At 47.1% G+C, this 25,359-nt stretch overlaps 1 protein-coding gene and 1 long non-coding RNA gene across 5 annotated transcripts in view; one reads left to right on the top strand and one right to left on the bottom strand.

Moving 5' to 3' along the window:
- LOC142662339 (uncharacterized) overlaps positions 1-25,359 on the top strand; it is a 115,039-nt gene that overhangs the window by 74,253 nt on the left and 15,427 nt on the right. The gene's annotated exons all lie outside the window — the stretch shown is intronic.
- Positions 1,682-24,686, bottom strand: ALDH4A1 (aldehyde dehydrogenase 4 family member A1). Its single transcript, XM_075840549.1, has 15 exons — positions 24,471-24,686; positions 19,832-19,925; positions 19,267-19,359; positions 18,581-18,628; positions 18,335-18,490; positions 17,779-17,928; positions 17,616-17,690; positions 13,925-14,112; positions 12,898-12,971; positions 11,326-11,522; positions 10,884-10,931; positions 9,392-9,544; positions 9,066-9,187; positions 6,205-6,323; positions 1,682-3,584 (listed from the first exon to the last, which is right to left on the bottom strand). The coding sequence occupies exons 1-15, from the start codon at positions 24,509-24,511 to the stop codon at positions 3,472-3,474; spliced, it is 1,671 nt and encodes a 556-aa protein (XP_075696664.1). The 5' UTR covers positions 24,512-24,686; the 3' UTR covers positions 1,682-3,471.

Below are 25,359 nucleotides of genomic sequence, written 5' to 3'. Positions count from 1 at the left end.
GACAATACAGATAAGCTGGAGTCACTGACTGCGTCCTAATAGAGCAGAGATAAAAATCCTCTGACCCTGAATAAAATAAGTAGCCGGTAATTATCAACCAGAGATAGTGACTTAAATGGGTTGTCCATTACCGGACAACTGATGACCTATCCACCGGATAAGTCATCAGTATATGATCGGTGTGGGTCCGACACCCGGACCCCTCACCGATCAGCTGCTCCGGCTCCCTCTGTGCACCGGACGTCCATGCCAGAAGCAGATGTCTCTGGTCACGGAATAGCGGCCGAGCTGCAGTATTCAAGTGAATAGGAGCAGAGCTGCAGCACGGAGCCAACTGCTTCCAGCTCCGTACTGTGCAATAACATCCGGAGCAGCTGATCAGTTCAGGGTCCGGGTGTGGGACCCGCACCGATCATATACTGACGACCTATCCGGTGGATAGGTCATCAGTTGTCCGGTAGTGGAATTGGGCTGTGTAGGGGGAAATGACAACGCTAGTTGAATGGCGCACTTTACACTTTCATACGCCCGGTTTAGTATAGGCTTGTGGACTATATATGATAGGACAGCGGGTCTGTGAGCCTCACGTTTGTATTATATTCTCTATATAACATGTTCCCACCGGTGGTAACGCTTTACATTGTAATAAATCCGCATTGGTCCGGCGCAGCGTTGTGTGTGGCCCCTGGAACGAGTCGGTTGACGTGCAATAAATGGTGTTTATTAGTAAGTTCCTATTAACGGCGTCTACGGAGAGCAGGTGCCGAGCACCTGGGGTAGAAATACCAGAAGTCGCCCTTATCTGATGTAAAGAAACGTTAATTGGCTCGTGTGGAAATGTAGTACTTTTACTTCAGCCTCGGCGTGACCTGGAATTATATATGCGAGTCTTATGACTGGAACGGTGATCCTCGCACTAGGAGGCCCGGGCACTGCGCCCGCTCCCAGGCAGTTGTTGTCCAGCTGTGTCTGAGACGTTACAGGGTGGAGTAATCCTTTCTGTAGAAAAGCCCCAGTTCACAAGAAATGGGGAAAAAAATCTAGATGTAATATAGAGATTGTAGTGTCCAAGAAGCGCCGCGTGATCCGGTGGCTTTATTGTAACTTTATTTATTCGGTGAACTTACACTTTTATTCACTTTGTAAATTACTTCTCTTGTACCAATCCCGTATTATACTCCAGAGCTGCATTCACCATACTGCAGGCTTTAGGGTATTCCCTGCTTGTTCGGTGTCTGCACGGACCTTGCTCAGGTGACAACAGTATCATGCAGTCTGGGATGTTCAGGTCTATCAATTTTAGTGAAGGAAAGGGTTAACCCAGTAACACCCCCCACCCCCCCGCCAGGCTACATTTAGACGAACGTCGGCAACCTCTGACGTGAACAACGGACGTTTTTCACGTGGTCCACGCATCGCCCGGAGCCCAGAACACAAAAAAAAAATTGTACATGGCGTTATACTGACTGCATTTGCGGTCCAGGGTCATCTAAATGAATGCACATCTTCTGTGTGCACGGTCCGTGAATGCGGACGGCCCATGGATAACACTACGCGGCTCGTCCGCGCCGTAATCACGGTCTATACACAGCTACGGCCATGTGCAGGAGGCCCATCAGGTGTATGTCTCCGTTATAGGAACATAGGCTTCAATGTGTCAATAAAAGAAAAAAAGCAAATGTAAAAGGCACAGGATTTTATTATTATTATTATTATTATTATTATTATTATTATTATTATTATGGCCTTGTTCACACAGTGCAGATTTGCTGCAGATTTTTTTTTAAGCCAAAACTAGAATAAGAGAGCAGACCTATAAGGCCTTTCTATATATATTTGTTCTGTTTCGGTTTAAAAAAATTACATGCATTATCTGCATCAAATTTGCACTGTGTGAACAAGGCCCGATAGTGACTTTAGTTTCCAGACATAACATTGTATACATTTCTTTTTACACTCTTATTAATTAGAATCCATGTAATCGTTCACATTGGGCAGTAATGTAAGACTGTAAACGCTGCCATCTACTGGTGACAAAGTAATGAGCAAGTGTAATGAGCAATACAAAACACTCTGTGACGGGGTCTCATGTATAGACTTGAGAACCGCTGCACGTAATATACGTTTATATGGAAAACCCCTTTTATTCTTCAAGAATAAGAAGGAGAAATAGATAAAGGCGTTGTCCAGGATATATCCCCCCCCCCCCCCAGTTTTACTTCTACAGTTAAAGGGTAACTAAACTTTCATAAAACTTCTGACATGTCAGAACTTTTGATAGGTGGGGGTCCGAGCACTGAGTCCCCCACCGATCGCTAAAACTAAGTGGCAGAAGCGTTCGGGTGAGCCGCTTTGGTTTCTGATAGTTTTTTCTCGGAAAGCCGATGTGACGGTGTACGTCTATCCGTGCTGATGTGGTCTATCACATCCAGAGCTGCGTTGAAAATTCAGCTGGTTGCCCTTGGAAACCGACAGGGGCTAAGCGCCACCCTGCAGTCAGACATGTGATCTTCAAGGGCTACAAAGATAACGTTAATGCGAAGACATTGACAGAATGTGCTGACACCCGTCAGCGCCACCACAGTGGAGCATGGACACCCCCATATTTATTTTAACATCAAGGTATTCATCTTGGGACCCGTTGAAAGGTGCCGACTATCAGGCAAGTCCCTTGGTTTCCAGACCATCAGGTGTCGGACTAACGGACTTCTACTATAAATCTGTGTTCTGAAAACTGGTTCTCATCACTCGATGTTCTAAAATACATTTGGCAACATTTCAAACAATAACTATCAAATTATAACATAAAACAATGTAACAACTTTAAGATCTAAACTTGAGAGCGATACCTGAGAGAAATGGAGGGGGAACAGTGCAAATGAACACAAGACGGCCATCTGCGGGAGCGTTGCCAGGCTCCACGGACAGAAGTGCAATATGAAGTATTGAGGAGTAGAAGATTTCCCTCTAAGATAATACGGAAACCTCCGTAAGCCCTACAAATCCCAGTGACACTCTTCACTGGCAGACGTGGACTGATCATAACAATCTCGTTTGGTGTAAAAGTAACATTAGATCCGCTTATGTAACAAAGTGAATCCCTGTGAATGTAGCAGTGATGACTCAGCGCGTCCTAGCACCACTGCTATATCCCATATACAGCCTGCCCGGATTTACTAAATCCGCAGGTCATTGTTCCCTCACAGGAAGCAGAGCAGGTGCCGGATGCTTAATTTGATTGTCTCAATTGGGATTTCCATTGTAACTTGTCTCGGATTTCAAAGGTGAAAAAGTTTCCATCTCAGTCGGAAAAATTGCAGGGGTTTCGGTTAAAAGACAGATCTCGGTTCAAATAATTTCCTAGAATTTAAAAAAACAATGTACATTTAAAATACTGTTCACCAGTCTCCAGCAGTAACATGGAGAGGAAAAGCCACCCATGTTAATATGCCACATGTATGAACACACGTCTCATTGCATGTAGGGGTACTTCCACTCCGTTAAGGGAACGTGGGTTTCTTTGATGACCTGGGGTGACGTCCAACGCAGAATGTAGTGTGGACCCCCAGGTTTGTCATTTGTTCCTGGGGAAAGAATACAATTATAATATAGTCCATGTGATGGAGAAATATACAGAAGATGTTAATAGTATTACAGTTAATGTCCACTATATAAACTACTTAAACAGCAACATTACTTATCCTGTACTGATCCTGAGTTACATCCTGTATTATACTCCAGAGCTGCACTCACTATTCTGCTGGTGGGGTCACTGTGTACATACATGACATTACTTATCCTGTACTGATCCTGAGTTACATCCTGTATTATACTCCAGAGCTACACTCACTATTCTGCTAGTGCAGTCACTGTGTACATACATGACATTACTTATCCTGTACTGATCCTGAGTTACATCCTGTATTATACTCCAGAGCTGCACTCACTATTCTGCTAGTGCAGTCACTGTGTACATACATTACATTACTTATCCTGTACTGATCCTGAGTTATATCCTGTATTATACTCCAGAGCTGCACTCACTATTCTGCTAGTGCAGTCACTGTGTACATACATTACATTACTTATCCTGTACTGATCCTGAGTTACATCCTGTATTATACTCCAGAGCTACACTCACTATTCTGCTAGTGCAGTCACTGTGTACATACATGACATTACTTATCCTGTACTGATCCTGAGTTACATCCTGTATTATACTCCAGAGCTGCACTCACTATTCTGCTAGTGCAGTCACTGTGTACATACATTACATTACTTATCCTGTACTGATCCTGAGTTATATCCTGTATTATACTCCAGAGCTGCACTCACTTTTCTTCTGGTGGAGTCACTGTGTACATACATTACATTACTTATCCTGTACTGATCCTGAGTTACATCCTGTATTATACTCCAGAGCTGCAGTCACTATTCTTCTGGTGGAGTCACTGTGTACATCACATTACTTATCCTGTACTGATCCTGAGTTATATCCTGTATTATACTCCAGAGCTGCACTCACTTTTCTTCTGGTGGAGCCACTGTGTACATACATTACATTACTTATCCTGTACTGATCCTGAGTTACATCCTGTATTATACTCCAGAGCTGCACTCACTATTCTGCTGATGGAGTCACTGTGTACATACATTACATTACTTATCCTGTACTGATCCTGAGTTACATCCTGTATTATACTCCAGAGCTGCACTCGCTATTCTTCTGGTGGAGTCATTGTGTACATACATTACATTACTTATCCTGTACTGATCCTGAGTTACATCCTGTATTATACTCCAGAGCTGCACTCACTATTCTGCTGGTGGAGTCACTGTGTACACACATTACTTATCCTGTACTAATCCTGAGTTACATCCTGTATTATACTCCAGAGCAGCACTCACTATTCTGCTGGTGGAGTCACTGTGTACATACATTACTTATCCTGTACTGATCCTGAGTTACATCCTGTATTATACTCCAGAGCTGCACTCACTATTCTGCTGGTAGAGTCACTGTGTACATACATTACATTACTTATCCTGTGCTGATCCTGAGTTACATCCGGTATTATACTCCAGAGCTGCACTCACTATTCTGCTGGTGGAGTCACTGTGTACATACATTACATTACTTATCCTGTACTGATCCTGAGTTACATCCTGTATTATACTCCAGAGCTGCACTCACTATTCTGCTGGTGGAGTCACTGTGTACATACATTACATTACTTATCCTGTACTGATCCTGAGTTACATCCTGTATTATACTCCAGAGCTGCACTCGCTATTCTTCTGGTGGAGTCATTGTGTACATACATTACATTACTTATCCTGTACTGATCCTGAGTTACATCCTGTATTATACTCCAGAGCTGCACTCACTATTCTGTTGGTGGAGTCACTGTGTACACACATTACTTATCCTGTACTGATCCTGAGTTACATCCTGTATTATACTCCAGAGCTGCACTCACTATTCTGCTGGTGGAGTCACTGTGTACATACATTACTTATCCTGTACTGATCCTGAGTTACATCCTGTATTATACTCCAGAGCTGCACTCACTATTCTGCTGGTAGAGTCACTGTGTACATACATTACATTACTTATCCTGTGCTGATCCTGAGTTACATCCTGTATTATACTCCAGAGCTGCACTCACTATTCTGCTGGTGGAGTCACTGTGTACATACATTACATTACTTATCCTGTACTGATCCTGAGTTACATCCTGTATTATACTCCAGAGCTGCACTCACTATTCTGCTGGAGTCACTGTGTACATACATTACATTACTTATCCAGTACTGATCCTGAGTTACATCCTGTATTATACTCCAGAGCTGCACTCACTATTCTGCTGGTGGAGTCACTGTGTACATACATTACATTACTTATCCTGTGCTGATCCTGAGTTACATCCTGTATTATACTCCAGAGCTGCACTCACTATTCTGCTGGTTGCTATTGGAAACAGCAAGTTTTTGGCTTCTGTGGCTCCTCCCATGAGGTTTTAAATTTAATTCAATGCAGTGTCTGATCTAAGCTGGAATTATAAATAAGATACGTTTTTTGTTCTTTTCCTTTCTTTCAATCTACTATGACGTCCTGAGGGGCATCTTCTTCTCAATGACTTCGAGCTGATTACTATAAAGATGAGAAACAATTTCACTGAGATCAAAACCTTGTAAACTCACCTGATGCTCGAGATCCCCCGAAGGGTTGCTGAGCCACCACCGCCCCCGTGCACTTATCGTTAATGTAGAAGTTCCCAGCAGCGTTTCTCAGGACCGCCGTCGCCTCTTGTACAATGTTCCTAAGCGCAAATCAAAGCAATAAAAACTATGATGTGATAAATCAAGAGTAAAACATAGAAGTTTCTAATTTTTATAGTGTAGTGAAATACCTCAACAGCAACACAAATCTCTCTCCTGTTCTGATAGCTCGTTACAATGTGTCAGTGCAGGTAAAATCCACCAGCCTGGAGTTCTATTGTATTTAAAACTGGATACAAATGTAACAAACCTTTAGCTGTGAAAACTACTAGGTCTGTAGGGATTTTTAAACATTTGGTTGTATACAATTAATGTCCCCATTCACTGACAGCAAGCAGAGATCTTCTAGAGCAACGTATATTAGAAAGGTGTATAACTTTTCCCTATTTACAACAACATTTGACAGCATGCGACATTACATTGGACGTGTTTGTTTGGTGGATCTGCTGCAACAAATCTGTGTAGCCCAGAGCCGATCATAGACCCAAGAGGAAAGTCTCCCCCCGCTGACCCCCCAAGAACAAGTCTACGTACAAAAAGTTTACCCAAAAGTCTGACTGCTCATTTGCATTAGTGGACAAAGACTATATAACCAGGACGATGTATTATCTCATAAGCGGCTTGAGTTTATACACAGTGACGTCCCATTATTATCAGCAGCAGCTAATATCCATAGTAACTGCCGCGGGCAGCACTGACAGCAGTAGACGGGCGGGGAGTGATCTATAAGGTGGTGGTCTCCGGTATCTGGCGGTCGCTGACTGCAGAGCATCTCACATTTGCAGGAGGGAGCGTGGGGGGGGGGGGATCCATAGAGCGAACAAGACGATCTACGTCCCACAGATGCTCAATTGGGTTCAAGTCTGGTAAATTAGGGGGCCGGGGAAGTACTTGGGGTTTTTGGTCGGGCTCTTCACTGTTGGCCATTCTAGCCGTGTGACGTGTCGCATTGTCTGGAAGATTCCATCTGCCCCAGGGAAGATAAGCCGCATGTAGGGGGGACGGGATCTACAACGATGGATTCACACCCAAATCACTTCAGAGCCTTCCACATGGATGAGTGGCCCAGAGAATGTCATGAAATAATCCCCCGACCATAACGCTGCCGTCACCGGCTCGTGTTCTTCTTGACGGATGTTTGTTCTGTCACCTGACACGACAACGTCCATCCGTTCCATGAAGCAGAAAACGGGACTCCTCAAAGAAGACGACCCTTTAACCAATCATCGGTGGTCTGATTCCGATCCTGCCGTACACATTGAAGCCTTTTTTTCCGCTGTCCCTTTGTTACATGGGAGCGGTGACCGTCCGTCGGCTTCGGAGCCCCATACGCAGTCGGTTCGCTGATCTGTTGTATTAGACACACGTCTGGTCGCCCCCGGGTTGATTTTCACGGTGAGCTGCTCCATGTAGCGTGTTGTTCGGCCCTCGCGCACCTTCATAGCCGACGTTCACCTCTCATATCAATGGCGCGTGGTGCTCCGCAGATTCCACGTCAGTTATTCCCAATGGCGCCATTTGTCCGCTCACGACACACGTCACCGCAGCAGCACGAGAATAGTTCACAAACTGCGCTGTGTGAGAAATACCAACACGCTGGCCCGAAAGCCGATAATCATCCCTTATAGCAACTCTGATAAATCACCTCTTTTACCCACGACAACCAGTGATGTGTGATCAGATTATCACCCACCAAATATACCCACCACACATCACTTCCTTTATGGGCTACGCGCTGCCGATGTGGAAAGTAGGAGGTGCTCATAATAATGGGACTCCACTGTGCATCTTCTGTTATGTGCCCCACAATAGAACAATGGCACCTGCTCATGTGTCCGCAGGTCAGAGAAGAATATTGCTCCTAAATCCAGCAACTCTATTTAAAGGGGTTATCCGGCAAGTGAAAGTGTTTTCTTAGGGGCTGCAAGTGAAATAAAACAAAAAAAAAAAGCAATACTTACCAATCTTTGCTCCCGGGGGTCCAGCGCTGTTTCTCTGACGTCCGTCACGCTGCTTGTTTACATGCGCGCAGTATGTAACCGCTTCAGCCAATCAGAGCTCTATGTGCCGCCGGAGAGACCGCGCTGGACCCGGGAGCAAAGATTGGTAAGTATTGCTTTTTTTTGTTTGTTTTATTTCACTTGCAGCCCCTCAGAAAATGTTTTCACTTCCCAGATAATAATAAGTGGGAAGAGGTTTAATATTAAGCAGACTCGTGGCAATGAAAGTATAAAGCTACCGGAAGACGGGGCGGGGGCTTCTTCTTATCTTTAGTGCCTATGAAGAGTCCATAAAATCTCCAAGTAAATAAAGGGAGAACATTTTCAGCTGCTGAATCCACTCCACATTTCCCCCCACCAGCAATGACGTACATCTCAAATGTCGGGAAGGGGTTGTAAGGAGTCGAGTTATTGAATATATGTGGCAGTCTTCTCGGCCAGCTAGCCGCACTGTTACGGGTCACCGCTCCAAGACTGGCACATAAACCGTCTAGACGCTGCCTACTGGGCAAGAAGGCCGACTGAGCCGTTTTATGTGATGATTTCGATATTGAAATGCCCCTGAGCGCGACTCCGTGCGGCATGAAATTGCACCCACAACTTTAGTTCTATTAAGGCACCTTAAAAAAAAAAAAACTGGAATTGAAAGGGTTCCATCCTGCTGACTGTTTCCTCATTCCCACTTGTACCATATCTTTTATGTGACATTATACAACTACCATATACTCGGCATGTTGTAGATACAAGAGACTCCTAACTGGTAACCACAGAGCAACTACTTACTTATCCTGGGCAAACACTGCCCCCGTGAGGCTATATGGGGACGTGGAGTCTATCAGCTGCAGAACCTCTTTGTACTTATTCTCCGGATAGACATAAACCGCTAACACAGGTCCGAAGATTTCCTGCAGGAAAAATAAAGACATGACTGTATAAGTGAAGATGTACTGCTGACAGGAGACTATATGGACCTCATAGCTATACAGCGCCCTCATGTGGAGTGGTTGAGGTATATGGGGCTGTTACTACGCGGCCCTGGACTAAATGCAATTATGGCTGTTTTCTGGCATCGGAAAGTACAATGGGCGTTACATGATTAGAGACGTCACCTCCGACATTATTTTCTCCAAGGGATCTTTGCTCTCGATAATCGTCGGCTCCACAAAATATCCGACACGGTCGTCACATTTTCCCCCTGCCAGGACGGTGAGACTGGGAGACTCCTGAGCATGATTTATCCAGCCCTTGATCCGTGCGAATGACTAAGAGAAGACAAACAATGGTCACACGTGTCAATAGTGGCATGGTCTTCAGCTGCTGCCACGCGTGTATCTCTGTATCCGGATGTGGCGTTTCTGTATCTTATACACTCACATTTATATACATGCTATATGTTTATAAAACTCTCTTTTAGGCCCTGTTCATACAGGTTTTTAAAAATCTGAGTGCATGTCACTTCTGAAGCCGTTCTTCATTGACTCCATAGAAGCTCCAAAGACGACTGTAAAAAACGCAGCGAAAAACGTGAGTTGCTAAAAAAAAAAAGTCTGAAAATCAGAGGCAGTTTTTCTCTTGAAAACAGCTCCGTATTTTCTTTAGCGTGTGAACATTCGCTTATAGCACAAAACGTGAAATTTCCTGCAGAAAAGTCGGATAATTCAGAACTGCAGAAAACACTGCAAGAAAATTTTGACTTAAAAGGATCACTCCACTTTTTTTTTTTTTTTTAAATTCCCCCCATCATCTGTACATTGGGGTCTCAGTGGGGCGCTGCGTGCAGAAATACTTACCGATCCGTGCATCGTGTCATTTTCAGGTCCAGCGCCGCCCACGTGATCACATTCTGACCTCCTCCGGAATCGCCGTGTAGCTGAGAAAACCGGAAGTAACGCTCTCCCTGCATTCCTACGGGAGCCACGACGAGGTCAGCCTGAGTGATTACAGACCAGGTCAGAATGTGATCACGTGGGCGGCGCTGGACCCGAAAACCATGTGATGCACGGATCGGTAAGTATTTCTGCACACAGCGCCCCACTGAGACCCCAATGTACAGATGAAGGGGGAAATTTAAAAACAAAAAAAAAAAAAAAGTGAAGTGATCCTTTTAAGTCCAAATTCTGCAGTTCTGAATTATTCGACTTTTCGGCAGGAAATGTCACGTTTTGTGCTATAAGGGCATGTTCACACGTAAAAAAGTCTGAAAATACGGAGTGGAGACACCAATGTGCAAATGGTGGGGGAAGTTAAAAAAAAAAAAAAAAAGTGGAGTGATCCTTTAAGCAGATTTATTTATAACATAACGCCCGTCTCTCCCTCCTTAGAGGCCGCCGACTGCTTTTTACTGCCAACCGGTTTACGAGGCCACCACTCCCGATAGGAGCGCGTTCTTACGGATATCGAAAACCCCTTTAAAGTTCTGTACCCTTTTTATATACTTTATATACTTTTCTCCGATAATCCAGAATATTTAAATCCTATTAATGCCGGATTAAGGGAATTCTAATAGTCGATGAAGTCTGTTTACCGCGACCCCCACTAATACCATGTGATATAAACTCCTCTAATGGAAACCCAGGCGGAAAGAAGGATTCCGGTACTTGCCTTTTCATCAATAACGGCGGACGTGAAGGTGCTGAAGTCGTCTGCGGGCTGGGAATTAAAGGAGAGCATCCACATCAGAGAATATCAGGATCCAACACTTCATTAATTTGTTACCCAAATCTCCTAACTGCTTGTCATGGATCAAAAAGCCGAGCGGGAACACGGACTAAATCCTCGCCCAACCTCCGACTTTCCACCTGACAAGGAACGGACGCTTCTATTCAATTAACGTATGGGGTTAACGGCTACTTACTTTAAGTTCCTGCCGCATTCCCTAACGCTTCGTTTTCTCTTCCTCCCTGACAGGATAAGAGCAGGCGGATGGTTCAGCAGGTATTAGCTGTGGCCTAACGCAGCCGCTAATCCCATCAGACGCCCGCTGAGCGCCGACGAAAAAAAAAAAGCGACAAAGTCCTTACGAGAGGTGGAAATCTGCACTCACGTTTCCCACTTTGATCTTGCCGTGTTCCACCAACAGCCGGGCTTTGATCTGGGGCCACAGAGAGTCCGGAGCATACAGCCGGGAACAGGCCGAGCACTTCTGTCCGCTGTACTCGAAGGCCGAGCGCATCACGCCATTCACCGCGCTTTCCACCTCCGCCGACTTGTGTACGAAATGGAAGTTTTTTCCTCCGCATTCTGCATATGAAATAAAGCCATTATTTTTAATGCTTACCTCTACGAAGAACTGGCCAGGTGTGACTGGTTAACACCGGTATTCCCTCATTTTCAGTTTTGCGTCCGCAAAAAAACGGAGCGTATTTCATGAATTTCAGTTCCGTGTCGCATCAGTGTTTCTGGGTTTTTTTTCTCTGCATTTCTTTAGCACCTGGTGCACGAAAAACACGGACAGCACATAGATGTCATCAGTGTGTGTCCGTGTTTTTCACGCAAGCCTTGACCTCAGTAGGCGACGTGGTCCGCAAAAACGGACCAAAATAAGACATGCAGTGAGTTTCACATAACGGACGCACGCTGCTTGGAAAATCACGCATGTGTGAAAAGCTCCATTGATTTGCATGGGTCCGTGTGCTGTCCGTTATTTCAACGGACAGCACACGGACGTAATTTACGTTCGTCTAAATGAAGCCTTAGGCCTTGTTCACACGGCGTGTATTTGACGCACTGAAAAACACAAAAAAAACCCGCATGCTTTAAGCTTCACATTGACATCAATGGGAAACTGCATTGTAGCGCTTACGACGCGTTTTTTTTTACGCATGTGTGTTTAAAAAGTAATGAAAAAAAAGAGGCACCAGGTCAATTCTTGGCGCGTAAAACGCGCCTAATTCTCATAGTCAATGGGAGTCCTAACTATGCACTAAAAAACGCCTCAAAACGATAGAATTTTTTACGCGTTTACATGTGTTTTTTTAATGCGTTTTTGTTGAGTTTTTTTGGGCTTGTAATTAGGACTCCCATTGACTATGAGAATTAGGCGCATTTTCAGCGCGTTTTATGCGCCAAGAATTGACCTGACGCTTTTTTTACATGACGCGTTTTTTAAGCACAGGAGCGTAAAATGTATGCGCTACAATGCATTTCCCCATTGATGTCAATGGGAAGCTTAAAGCATGCGTTTTTTAATACGCCTTACAGGGATCTAGGAAGCTGAGATATGGGGAGCTGTTTGCAGGGGTCTCGTACTGTAGAACCGGGTTTTACATGGAGCTAGGCTTTATTAAGCGTACAAAGCGAAATGCATCAGCAGATATGTTTCCTGTTCTAATAGTTTGCTACAATGTATCAGTGCAGGTGAAATGAATCAGACCAGAGTCCAGGCTATTCTGTTTAGCTTAAAGAGCATTGTTCAGACTGGATGCAATTGTAGCAAAACTTCAGCTGTGATAAGTCTTAGGTCATATTAAAGGGGTTTCTGAATGAAGAAACCCCTTTAATAGGACGGACCGATGTGGGACTAGGGGTGACCTTCCTTAGATTTTCGATATATATGACACATCGCTCCTAGCCCACATTATAATGGTTTCAATCCTCACGGGTCAGCTGATCTCACCTCCTGCTAAGCGCGGGAATGTCCGATAACGGTCCAGGTTCTCCGATACCTGTTTCCAGAGGCGCTTGAAGGTCCTGAGTAAAAAATATATAAAAGGTTAAAGACACCTTGAACAGCGGAATACGCCATGTTCACGCACTTTTTTTTAAATTCCAAGATCTGGATACCCCCCCACCCCATGTATATAAATTATTATTATTCACTTTCATATGCATATTGCTGAATTACCTCGAACACGTACCAATTCTAATTAATTGGACCCGTGCACGATACTCTGGGCCTCGTAAGGTTGCCACGGCAACTGTACCGCCCAGCACGCAGGAGCGTCTCTCCATGCCTAATGTTACTTCGGGCGGGAGACGGAGACTTTAAGCAATTGTACGCTTTACTGGTTAAACTCTTTTGTACGATGCCGGGGTGGTGACATCCCCTGCTTGTTCAGTGTCTGGTGATTTGCATTCTGGAAAGTTTCATCTTAACACCCGCAGCGCTATACAGTCATCTAATGTAAGGAAAACTAACTGCCTGGTAGGAGGTCCGCTATGATGTTAAATGGGTATTGTCCGTTCACCAGCTTGCTGACTGTTTCCAGTAACCAGCATGATGACTGCAGCTCTGGATTATAAAGCCATGTTCAGACTGGAGGGCTTTGCTTTAGAATTTCTGCACTGTAAATTGGCAGAAAACTTCAGCGCAATGTCAGTGGATGGAGTTCGGAAAACCCCATTCACACATTGCGGAGAATAGGTGCGGGTTTGTTTAGGATTTTTAAATCTGCGGCGTGCTTTATGGTGATTCTGCAGGGTGGTGGATTTAACCCTTGCCATTACAAAGGGTTAAATCCGCATCCAAATCTGCACAGGTAAGGTGCGTATTTCGTTGCGCATTTTGCCCTGTGAGAACAACGTCCTAAAGTAGAAGATCAGTAATGTATTTAGACAGTCACTGGACGACTTCCACGTATAAGCTGTAAAGTAGTGACCCCACGCCGCCTCCACTACACGCATAGAGCGGCTCCGGTACTTACGGCACGCTACCAGTGAAGTTAATTCCGCTGAGGTGCTCTGAGCCGGTGACCGTATCACCAAAGACTGGCCCATCTGCGGGCACGAACTGTATAATGTTTGGCGGAAGGCCGGCTTCTTGGAGGATCTTATACACGGCGTAATTGGACAGCACGGCCGCATCACTGGGCTTCCACAGGACCACGTTACCCTGGCGCAGGAAAAAATGTCATTCAGGGCAATGGAAAGTTACATGTCGTGTGTAAAGATCAGACAGTGGGCGCAGTATGCTAAATACAACATCATAAGGAGTTTATACAACCTCTGAAATCGCCAGCATTAGATCAATAAATCCTTAAATCCCTCGTTACCTCCTGCTCGTACAGCTGCTTAGCTTGTTACAGTGTATCAGTGTAGGTAAAAGCTATCGGACTGGAAACATTTGTGCTGCTGCTGTATTTATAGGATTGTGACAAACCCCTAGCTGTGTGAGCAGGATTGGGTCAGGATGGCCTGGAAATTAGAATGTTACCGTTCACTAACAGCAAGCAGAGATCTTAAAAATGGTAAGGAATTCAAAATTGCTGTTTGTTTTTTTTTTGTTCATTATACAATGATTACATTTTAGGTTAGGGGTCTGCAGCGATGCCGGCAGTCCTGCACTCGCCTAGTCACTATAATGTTTCCGTTTGGTAAGTTAAGCTGCGAGCCACCGTGCAAACATGGCAAAAAACTTGACCGCATAAAACTGGATAATCCATTTAACCACCTAAGTTTATCCCTAGATATGCTCAGGCTTCAGGAAAAGGACCGCACAGTTTAGCCCGAGCACAGCTCAGGGTAGTGTGACTGTAGATGGAGCTGCCACTTAAGGCTCTATATCTGGCTAAGAATCTTGGCTTTAAAAGAAGACGGTGATCGCTGCTCTAGCTGCGATCTAGCCGGACCTTGAGGAGGGGGAAGTGGGATATGTATATACTGTAGCGCAGCTCTCTTCAGCCTTTGAGGAGGAGAGGGGGGCAGCAGGTGTGTGTGCAGGGAGAGGAGGTGGATCTGTGATCCTTCTCCTGTCCCTTCATGGCTTCAGATGAACCAGTGGGTGGCCTTCTTTTTTTTTTACTTTACAGCCTGGTTGTTTACACACCTGGTTTTACAGAACCCCCTCCTTAAGAACATCTATGTAAGTTATTAATAAGATTTATCCCGCGCGGTTAACGGAGACTTTTTTTTTTTTACTGGTTCTTAAGGCTAAAACGAGTTTCGTCACTAAGGGGTAAAATGCATTCAAAGGGGTTGTCCACTACCGCACAACTGATGACCTATCCACCAGGCACCGGGCGTCCATGCCGGAAGCAGATGGCACCGGGCGTCCATGCCGGAAGCATATGGCACCGGACGTCCATGCCGGAAGCAGATGGCACCGGGCGTCCATGCCGGAAGCAGATGGCACCGGGCGTCCATGCCGGAAGCAGATGGCACCGGGCGTCCATGCCGGAAGCAGATGGCACCGGGCGTCCATGCCAGAAGCAGATGGCACCGGGCGTCCATGCCGGAAGCATATGGCACCGGGCGTCCATGCCGGAAGCATATGGCACCGGGCGTCCATGCCGGAAACAGATGGCACCGGGCGTCCATGCCGGAAGCAGATGGCACCGGGCGTCCATGCCGGAAGAAGATGGCACCGGTCATGGAATAGCGGGTGTGCTGCAGTACTTATGTGAATAGGAGCAGTTCTGCAGCACGGCCGCTATGCTATGTATGGAGCCAACTGCTCCCGTCTCCGTACGTTGCATACAGTGCAATAACTTCCGGTGCCCGCAGGCAGCCAGAGCAGCTGATCGGTGAGGGGTCTGTGTGCCGGACTCGCATCGATCATATACTGATGTCTTATCCGGTGGATAGGTCATCAGTTGTCCGGTAGTGGACAACCCCTTTAAGATTCCGGAGTTATGGCCCCCTTATATTTACTTGAGACATAAATTTAAAATCTCCAATGGAAAAAAAAATAATTTTTTTTTGTGAGGGTTCTTCCAATTTTAAAGTGACTGTGAGGGGTTAAACGTTACAATAATGACAAGCTCCGGAGATTAGTGATTTCTGGCAGCAGACACGCTGATTATACGTAGCGTCATCCTATCGAAAAGAATGGGATCCATCAAAGGATTTCTACCTTTACATTATTGTGTCAAAATAAGTCATGACAAACACAGGTGTGAACGCGGCCGGATCCATGTTCTGTAGCAGCAGAGAATCACATATTGCACCTGCAAATCATTTCTACCCATGTGTATTGTGCAGGTGACACGACACCTGATCCTTATTCCTGGCCCCCTCCTCCCCGCTCACACACTAACCCTATATTTACCTGGACGGGAACAGACGGAGATGAAACGCTGATAAAATATGTGCAAATACCAGGAGATTAACCAGCTGCAAGGATTACAGTAGTCAAAAATAACTGGAGGGAAGGGGGCCAAATAATCAGGAAGTGCGTTACCGGGGCCCCTATCACAATGCAGTAAGGCTCGGGGATACCTGGCGACGTTTGTACGTGAGACGGATTCAATTCACGGAATTACCGCAACTTCATTGGTTCTCTATGGGAAGCCGAGTCACCTGCAACTGGTGGCCGACATTTTACGTGACCGCATTCATCCTGTACCCGATCAGCGGGAAGGTTTTATTAGTGGGAGACCTACGTCTAGGAGGTTTTCCCACAATGAACATTTATTGCATAAATATCAGATCGGTGAGGATCCAAGTGCTCAGACCCCCATTAATCCTGAGAACAGGGGTGCCCCACATTTACAGAGGAGAGTTTCCCGTTATTATTAAACTCGATGGGAAACGCAGAAAGTGCGGGATCGGCACACTCACGCGTTTCTGTATCTACCATATATTTCAATAGAGAGTTAAACCTTCTTAGCCAGAACACTAGGGGACCCATCGTGTGGGTGTATTGCATGTCTCATTTATTTCAATGGGTGCCACGAAGTGCTTAGCAGCGGGCAGGGGGTGTTAATGGCAGGAACATCTGAGCACTGGCTGACCACATAAAGGAGGCAGTGAAAAGGTTGCATTTCTTTTCTCTTAGGGCCAGTTCACACGGTGCGTAAATACAGCGGGTTTTCCACAACAGAATTAGTTGTGGAAAATCCGCAGCAAATACAGTAGCAACAAAGTGGATGAGATAAAGCAAATCTCATCCACACGCTGCGGAAATACCGAGCGGAAAAAACGCTTTTACGGCGGGTTCACAGCAATTCCGCGGCAGAAAACGCAACACAGGAAAAAAAAAAATCTCATACTTACCCAGAAGTCTGTGTTTCTTCCTCCAGGGTGGCCTCCTGGGATGACACTTCATCCCATGGGACCACTGCAGCCAATCACAGGCTGTAGCGGCGGTCACATGGGATGAAACCTCATCCCAGGAGGCCGGCCTGGATGACGTCAGAGGGTCGATGATCTGGAATGACACTTCATCCCATGTGACCGCAGCTGTAGCCAATCACAGGCTGCAGCAGTCTCCAGTCATCCCAGGAGGCCGGCCGGCTAAGTGCTCCAGTTTTCCGCAACGGACATTCCGGGCGAAAAACTGCAGCACAATTTGGTGCGCTTTTTCACCTGGAATTCCCTGCGGCGCACGGGGCGGATACGCTGCGTGTGAACACAACCTTGTGCTTGTATCTCAAACCACACAAACCTAACACTTACCATCAAGGCCGGAGCACCAGCCAGGTTCCCCCCAATAGCGGTGAAGTTAAATGGAGAGACTGCGGCGACAAAACCCTAGAGACCGAGAGAGATGAATTCTGATTATTATCGGGGACAGAGGATGTGATCAGTCCCCCTGCATCGTGCCCTCATGATTCCTCACCTCCAGGCCCCTGTACACCATGGTATTGGTGCTGATGGGCACACTGATCGGTTGTGCGTGTTGCAGCTGTAGGGCATACTTGGCGTTGAACCGCAAAAAGTCGATGAGTTCGGCAGCGGCATCAATTTCAGCCTGAATGACCGTCTTACCCTGAAAGAGAATTTGTAGCTTAGGCCCTGTTCACATTAAGTTTTTGTTTTTGGGGAAACCTCGAGAAAGACATTATATGCCGGATGGGTCGAAACGTTGCTTTTTTGCTTATGTTTGATGAATAAATACCACTATTTGGACAGTATTGGAGATGTTTGCTGTTATCGGAACACTGGTGGAAATATTGTAGTCGATCGCCTGGGGTTTATCTGATATAAGACGACGTATACGTTAAACTGAGATTTGAGATTGTGAAATTTAATCTTTCTGTATTTAAAGGGGTTTTCCCACTAGGCACAGAATAGGAGGTAAATGTATGATCTCTGGGGGCTCCACCAATCACTAGAACAGGGGGTCCCAGGATTCAGAATCTTCCACCCACGCAGTCCTGACAGCATGTATTTACCTGTCCGATCATGGTCTTTGCCAGAACCTCCGCTCTTCTGGGGCCGCTAAGAAGATCTGCAGCCTTAAAGAAGATCTGTGCTCGATCCTCCACTGGTTTCAGGTCCCACTCCTTGCGTGCGGACAATGCGGCATTGATGGCTCTATTGAGCAGTTCCTGGGACACAACAGCGGATCATCATCATCGGTAGAGATCTATCATGATATTGTGCATAATCTCCAGGACCTACAATAAGTCGCTGCTCACCTTGTCCGCGTAACAGTATTTGGCCACTTTGTGTGAATGGTTGAAAGGCTGAAATGAAAAAAACGTTATTAGAAGAGAAACCTGATTGTGCGTCTCAGTCACCGCTACAGCGTCCCACCGTTGCCTTACAGCCTCCCACCGTTGCCTTACGGCCTCCCACCGTTGCCTTACGGCCTCCCACCGTTGCTTTACGGCCTCCCACCGTTGCCTTACAGCCTCCCACCGTTGCCTTACGGCCTCCCACCGTTGCCTTACGGCCTCCCACCGTTGCCTTACGGCCTCCCACCGTTGCTTTACGGCCTCCCACCGTTGCCTTACGGCCTCCCACCGTTGCCTTACGGCCTCCCACCGTTGCCTTACGGCGTCGCAGCATTGTCTTAGTCTGGATGTCTGTGGTAAATCTCAAGCTGTCGTAGTTTTACGGTGCACAGGGAACACAATGTCGCTGCTGAATATCTACATCGCGGCATAAGCTGAAACTTGAGCAACTTTGTAAGCACTTTGCTTAACTTCTCTTAAATGGCTAATTTTGGAATTATTCGACAGCTTCACGGCAATTTTGGCCGCGACGCAGGTTTTACGCCCAAAGGTTGCTGTGTTGCGTTGCCTGCATCAGAGTAATGAAAGTCACCTGCCACTTTTTACTCCGCATCTTTGTCACCTGGTTCATTAATAGGAGAGCTTACCGAGAGCTGGTACCGGACATCCTGCGTCCACACCTCTTCTCCCCCCACCACACAGGGAATTTCTTCTGTCTTGCCTTTAAGATCCTGAAGTGCCTATTTATACAATGGAGGACGAGAATAATATGAGGAGCATCAATTGTATAGTAAATTATTGACCGCAGCGGACTGGAAATCATTCAACCGAGACCAATGATTACAGGACCCTTCGCCTTCGCCCTGACACTCTTCTCACGGATTTGAGCAATTTGGCTGCAAATCTCTTACCACTTGTACAACAACTGTTACCTGTCTGCCCTGAGCAACAGATTAGCATTTAAGGTTCACCAAAAAGGCAATCGGTTTCCATTAACAGACAGGAAGCAGAGATTTTGACAACAGTCTCTGAACTGTGTAATGCTTCATTTTACCTGTGGTGGCGCTGCAGGGAAATTGGGGTCAGCTTCCCCTAGCGGTTGCAGCTGCAGGACACCCTGTGATCCACTTATTGTTGGGGGGATACCCCACTAAGTTTTATTGTCATGAAAGCAGAAAAATCCCTTTTAGTGTAAAACACCCGGGGTCTTACTTTCTGCAGAGCGGCTCTCTCAGGGCTCTTATCCTTAAATTCAAGAATCGGTTCATTCTTCACTTCGGCCGCCGCACAGTGATGCCAACGCAGCCTGAAACAGTCCAAAAAAACAGGACACGGATTAAAAGGTTTCCTCGATGGGACAAATACAGGACAAGGTACCGCTGACACCCCTGACCGGGGTATATGTGATGGTACAGGATCACAGCCAGGTTACGTGGCCATAGAAAACATTATTTGTATCCAAGAAGACCAATAACGAGCACTGATAACGAATGCAATTATGCTACCAAATCTATCTAAGGGTGTAGTCACACGGTGCAGTTCTGCCGCAGTTTTTTTTGTTGCTTTGCTGAAAAAAGCATTGCAAAAAATGCATGTGTTTCTGCTGCGGTTTGGCAGTTACCATTGAAAGCGTGCGGTTTTCGGCCGTGTGCCAAAAACCGCGGCAAAACAGCGCCATGTGACTGCACCCTAAGCAATAAAACCCCTCATCGTTCATTGTGGAATTGTAGCATCGTAATGATAGGGGACTGTGAGATGTGGGGTCACGTGTCTGATGAAGGGTTTACACAATTGCTACAATGTATCTGTTTATGAGACACAAGGTCGTTCTAGCAGTGAAATATAATTGTTAATCATTTATCAAAAGTCCAAGCAGCCGGCGACTTCTCCAACGAAACGCCCGACGTTCCAGCTGTGGGGCCGGTCCCTGTTCCCTGCAGTCACACGCGGCTGCTGTGAGGTGTGACGGGAATAGTTTGCGGCGTGTCGGTAATTCTAGGAGGTGGCGTGCGTAACAGCGGGTGTCTGTACAACCGTCAACGAGTACACAACTAAATAACATTACCATCTGGGGAACATTTCAGTTTCACGTGCAAAAATACGTGCCGATATTACGAATATATTTATGAGTCGTCGTTTTTGCAATTTTGCTGCGATTTACAAAAATTTCATAAAAACACGCAATGAAAACAGTGAAAAAACGACTCCTGTAAATGCAGCCAAGCGATCCTTAAACGCTGTTTGGCCAGCAGCCGATATTTTAAATTTTAGGCCGGGTTCCCACGTAGCGTAAACTCTGCGGAATTTCCACAACGGAATTGTGTGCGGAAATTTACAGTAGCAGCAAAGTAGATGAGATTTAGTAAATTTCGTGCCCGCGCTGCGGAAAAAAACGACAGCGTAAACAACTTGACCTGTGGTGCGGAATTTAATTCCGCAGAATGTCAATTTATGCTGCGTTTTTGTTTTTCCGTTGCGGGTTTTCCCCCATTGAATTCATTAGGTATACAAATCCCGCAACAGAAAGCCGGGCGTTGCGTCTTTTGCGGCGTAATCGCAGCGTTTACGCCGCAAAAATTGCCAGGCCGGAAAAAGACAAAACGTACTTACCCAGAACGCCCTCCTTCTTCCTGCAGTCCGGTGGCCTGCAGCGTCATCCAGGGAGGCCGGAGCGGACGTCAGAGGGGGCAAGTATGAACGACTTTCTTCCGCAATGGAATTTCCATCTGAAAAATCACACCGCAATGTGGTGCGATTTTTGGGACGGAATGTCCTGTGGGTTCCATGTCGGACACGCTGCGTTACTTTTCTGCAGCGTATCCGTCCCGCGGGAACCCAGCCTTAAGCTACATGCACACCTTGCATATTTTGCTGCGGAAAATACGCAGCGAAACCGGAAGAAATTTGCAGGCAAAAAACACACGTGATGGTGCATTTTTGTATGTGTTTTTCGGCGCGGTTTTGACATTTTGCTGCGTAAATCGCGACGTTTTTATGCTGCAGGTTTTGCTGCATCTTTCTGTAGAACTGCAGGAATATAACTCGCAAGTGGAATCGCGAGATAAATTGACATGCCACGGTTACGAAAATATGCACCGCGGGTCAATTTACATCCTGAAAAATACCTGGAATCTCATGGTCTACGCTGGCACTGTATTACGCTGCGGATTTGCCGCACGCAGAACCGCACGTAATAACCATAGTGTGCACTGACCCTTAGGGAATGTTCACACACACTGTAAACAAATGGGTTTCATTGCGGAAAATCCGCAGCGTTATAACAGCAGCAGCAGCGGATGAGGTTTCACCAAATATCCACACGAAATCGTTCATAAATTGACCTGCGTTTTGTTTTGTATCCGCAGCACGTCAATTTATGCCGCTGAATCGCTGCTCCTTCGTTGCGGTTTTCCCCACAACAAATAGCAGATATGATTTTTGCGGCAGAAAAGCTGCAATTCTGTCGCAAATCAGGAAAAAACAGCAACTTTTTTTTTGGGGGGTTTAAAAATAATAAAAAGGTTAATACTTACCCCCGGTTGTTGTCATAGCGACGCATTCCTCTGTTCTCCGTCCAGCCCGACCTTCTGGGATGATGTTTAATCCCATGTGACTGCTGCAGCCAATCACAGGAGGCCGGGATGCGTGGAGAACAGAGGAATGCGTCGCTATGACAACGTCCAGAGGGGTAAGTATTAACTTTTATTTTTCCGCAGCGGAGATTCCGCCCTAAAATCTGCAACCCAATTTGGTGCGGTTTTTCGGCCGGAATTCCCTGCGGGTTCCAGGAAGGATACGCTGCGTGTGAACATGGCCTTACTGAACTGGATGGAGTCTGGTGACAAATGACGCTCTCTTGGTCCTGGACTGTATCACCGGCATCGTATGGGCTCATGCACAAGGCCACATTACAGACCTGTGTTGTACGCATCTCTTATACGTCACCTATAGAAGTCTATGGCCCCGTACTGTACCTCTGCGCCATTGCTCGCCGTGCTTCATGCAGGATCCATTCACATGATGTATTTTTGCATCTTAACAAGTGAATGGGATCTGTCCAGTGATTTTTCCTAAAACTTTTTGAAAAAAATACTAAAAAAAAAACAAGCGTTGGTGTGAACGGAGCCTAAGGTGTGTGCGCGGCGCATAGATATGACCTTGCTGCGCGCTCGTCCGTCTGTCAATGCCACGTCTAGGTCGTTTTCAGGTGTGTTAATAATCGCTTCCCATTTATCAAAATACATAATAGCTGCGCCGGTGTAATCTGCGCTGCAAAGCGGAATGTACGAATCCGGAATGAACGTAAACTTGTTCCGCTCTCTGCTAGTGCGATGTCTGCAGTACTGTCGTTGTTAGGGCCTCGTTCACATCAGCGTTCAGGTTCCGTTCACCCTTTCCGTCAGAGGAATCGGTGAACGGAAAGCCAAACAGAAACTTTTGCTTCCAGTACCGCTGATTTCTGGGGTGCTGCTGCCGTTTCCGTATATTTCCATTTGTTTCCGTTCTGTAAAGGTTCAATTTTTTCACAAACAATAGCGAAGTCGAGAGTGGGGAAAAAACTGGAAACTTTACATAAGGGGTGACACTGGCGGGAGAGGCAGCGCAAAAGGGGTGACTCTGGCGGTGCAGAAGGGGTGTCAGTAATGGGGGGGGGAGCAGGTCGTCCGTAATGTGGGGGGGGGAGCAGAGCGTCAGTAATGTGGGGGGGGGGAGCAGAGCGTCAGTAATGTGGGGGGGGGGAAGCAGAGCGTCAGTAATGTGGGGGGGGGAGCAGAGCGTCAGTAATGTGGGGGGGGAAGCAGAGCGTCAGTAATGTGGGGGGGAGCAGAGCGTCAGTAATGTGGGGGGGGGAGCAGAGCGTCAGTAATGTGGGGGGGAGCAGAGCGTCAGTAATGTGGGGGGGGGAGCAGAGCGTCAGTAATGTGGGGGGGGGAAGCAGAGCGTCAGTAATGTGGGGGGGGGGAGCAGAGCGTCAGTAATGTGGGGGGGGGAAGCAGAGCGTCCGTAATGTGGGGGGGGGGGAGCAGAGCGTCAGTAATGTGGGGGGGGAGCAGAGCGTCAGTAATGTGGGGGGGTGAATATGCATTCCATTATTATCCACCGCATGGAAATGACTGGCACTAGAGTTTACACTAGCAGCACTGGCACAGTGGGTTGAGATGACAATGGCAGCACACTCATGGGGTGACCCTGGCGGGGCAGGAGGGGTTGACCCTGGCGGGCAAGGGGGGTGACACTGGAGGGGCAGGGGGGGTGACCCTGGAGGGGCAGGGGGGGTGACCCTGGCGGGACAGGAGGGGTTGACCCTGGTGGGGCAGGAGGGGTTGACCCTGGTGGGGCAGGAGGGGTTGACCCTGGTGGGGCAGGAGGGGGTGACCCTGGTGGGGCAGGAGGGGTTGACCCTGGTGGGGCAGGAGGGAGTGACACTGGCGGGGCAGGGGGGGGGGTGACACAGGAGGGGTTGAGCCTGGTGGGGCAGGAGGGGGTGACACTGGCGGGGCAGGGGGGGGTGACACAGGAGGGGTTGAGCCTGGTGGGGCAGGAGGGGGTGACACTGGCGGGGCAGGAGGGGGTGACACTGGAGGGGCAGGGGGGGTGACACAGGAGGGGTTGAGCAGGAGGGGGTGACACTGGCAGCAGTGCCACAACATAACACCTGAGGCATAGTTACGGGGGGGGTGACGTTGCTGAAGGGGTTAAATCACTCATAGGTGTGGGGCGCTTGTCAGCCCAGGCACAGCAGAGAATGCAGCTGTCAGGGGCGGCGCAGCACATGGGGTCAGGCAGCTGTCAGTAAAGCGGCGCTCCTCCATAATGTACACGCAGATGATTATATTGAGGGGGCACTTACCCTGCCCAGGACGGACTCAGGACCCTCCGCAGCTGCAGCATGTTCCTCTCTGATTACCCCCAATAATAGTGATCACCTTACACGCCGCTCAGCGAGGAGGAGGGGACTCTGCATGTAACACGGATTCCTATTGGCAGATCAGAGAGGCGGTGTGGGCGGGGCTGTCCCGGATCACGTGTGGCGCTCACTGATGGTGCTGTAGGACACGGGGTGACAGCAGACAATGCACGGAGGACACCGCTCCTCATATCCGTGCACTCCTAATACTGCAGCTACAAAGTAACTGGTCGTATCAACCAATCAGGAGAGACCTAACATCTCCGAAGAGAAAGTGTATGGACTGATCCACTGAGGGAGGAGGGGGGGGGGGTCGATTATATTTTTACACTTCATGAGCATATTTATAAGGGGTGTCTGTGAAGCGCTGACGTCACGCACCATTATATCTCCGGGCACTAACATCAGCAGTTGACAGTCAGGGACTAGTAGGATCGAGGGGCTGGTGAGTGGACAGCCAATCACTAAACACCCTAAAAAGTTCCAGCCAATAGAAAGCAAGAAAACGGAAGTCGCCCTTGTGCTTTGGGTGACGTCCAAACAAGGAAGAGATGTGACGACTTGCGTCGCATTATGACGTCATTATATTTTTAAACTAGAATTTCTACCAAATTTTAATGTGCCCTTTTGCATTGTACGGTTCCTCTGTTATTCCTCCTAGAAATGTATGGGGGGGAAAAATGGACAACGGAGCGTACCAGTTGGGGTGTTTCCCTACACAGATTGTCAATCAGTGGTGATATTGAGACTGTAGTAGCCCACCGCTTTGACATGAATGTTAACACCCAGTCGTCAATTTATTCATACATTTCTAGGAGGAATAACAGAGGAA

The sequence above is a fragment of the Rhinoderma darwinii genome, chromosome 10 (genome assembly GCF_050947455.1).
Source record: "Rhinoderma darwinii isolate aRhiDar2 chromosome 10, aRhiDar2.hap1, whole genome shotgun sequence".
NCBI lineage: Eukaryota > Metazoa > Chordata > Amphibia > Anura > Rhinodermatidae > Rhinoderma > Rhinoderma darwinii.
The sequence above is the reverse complement of the archived record's forward strand: the minus strand, read 5'-3'. Positions and strand labels throughout refer to the sequence as shown.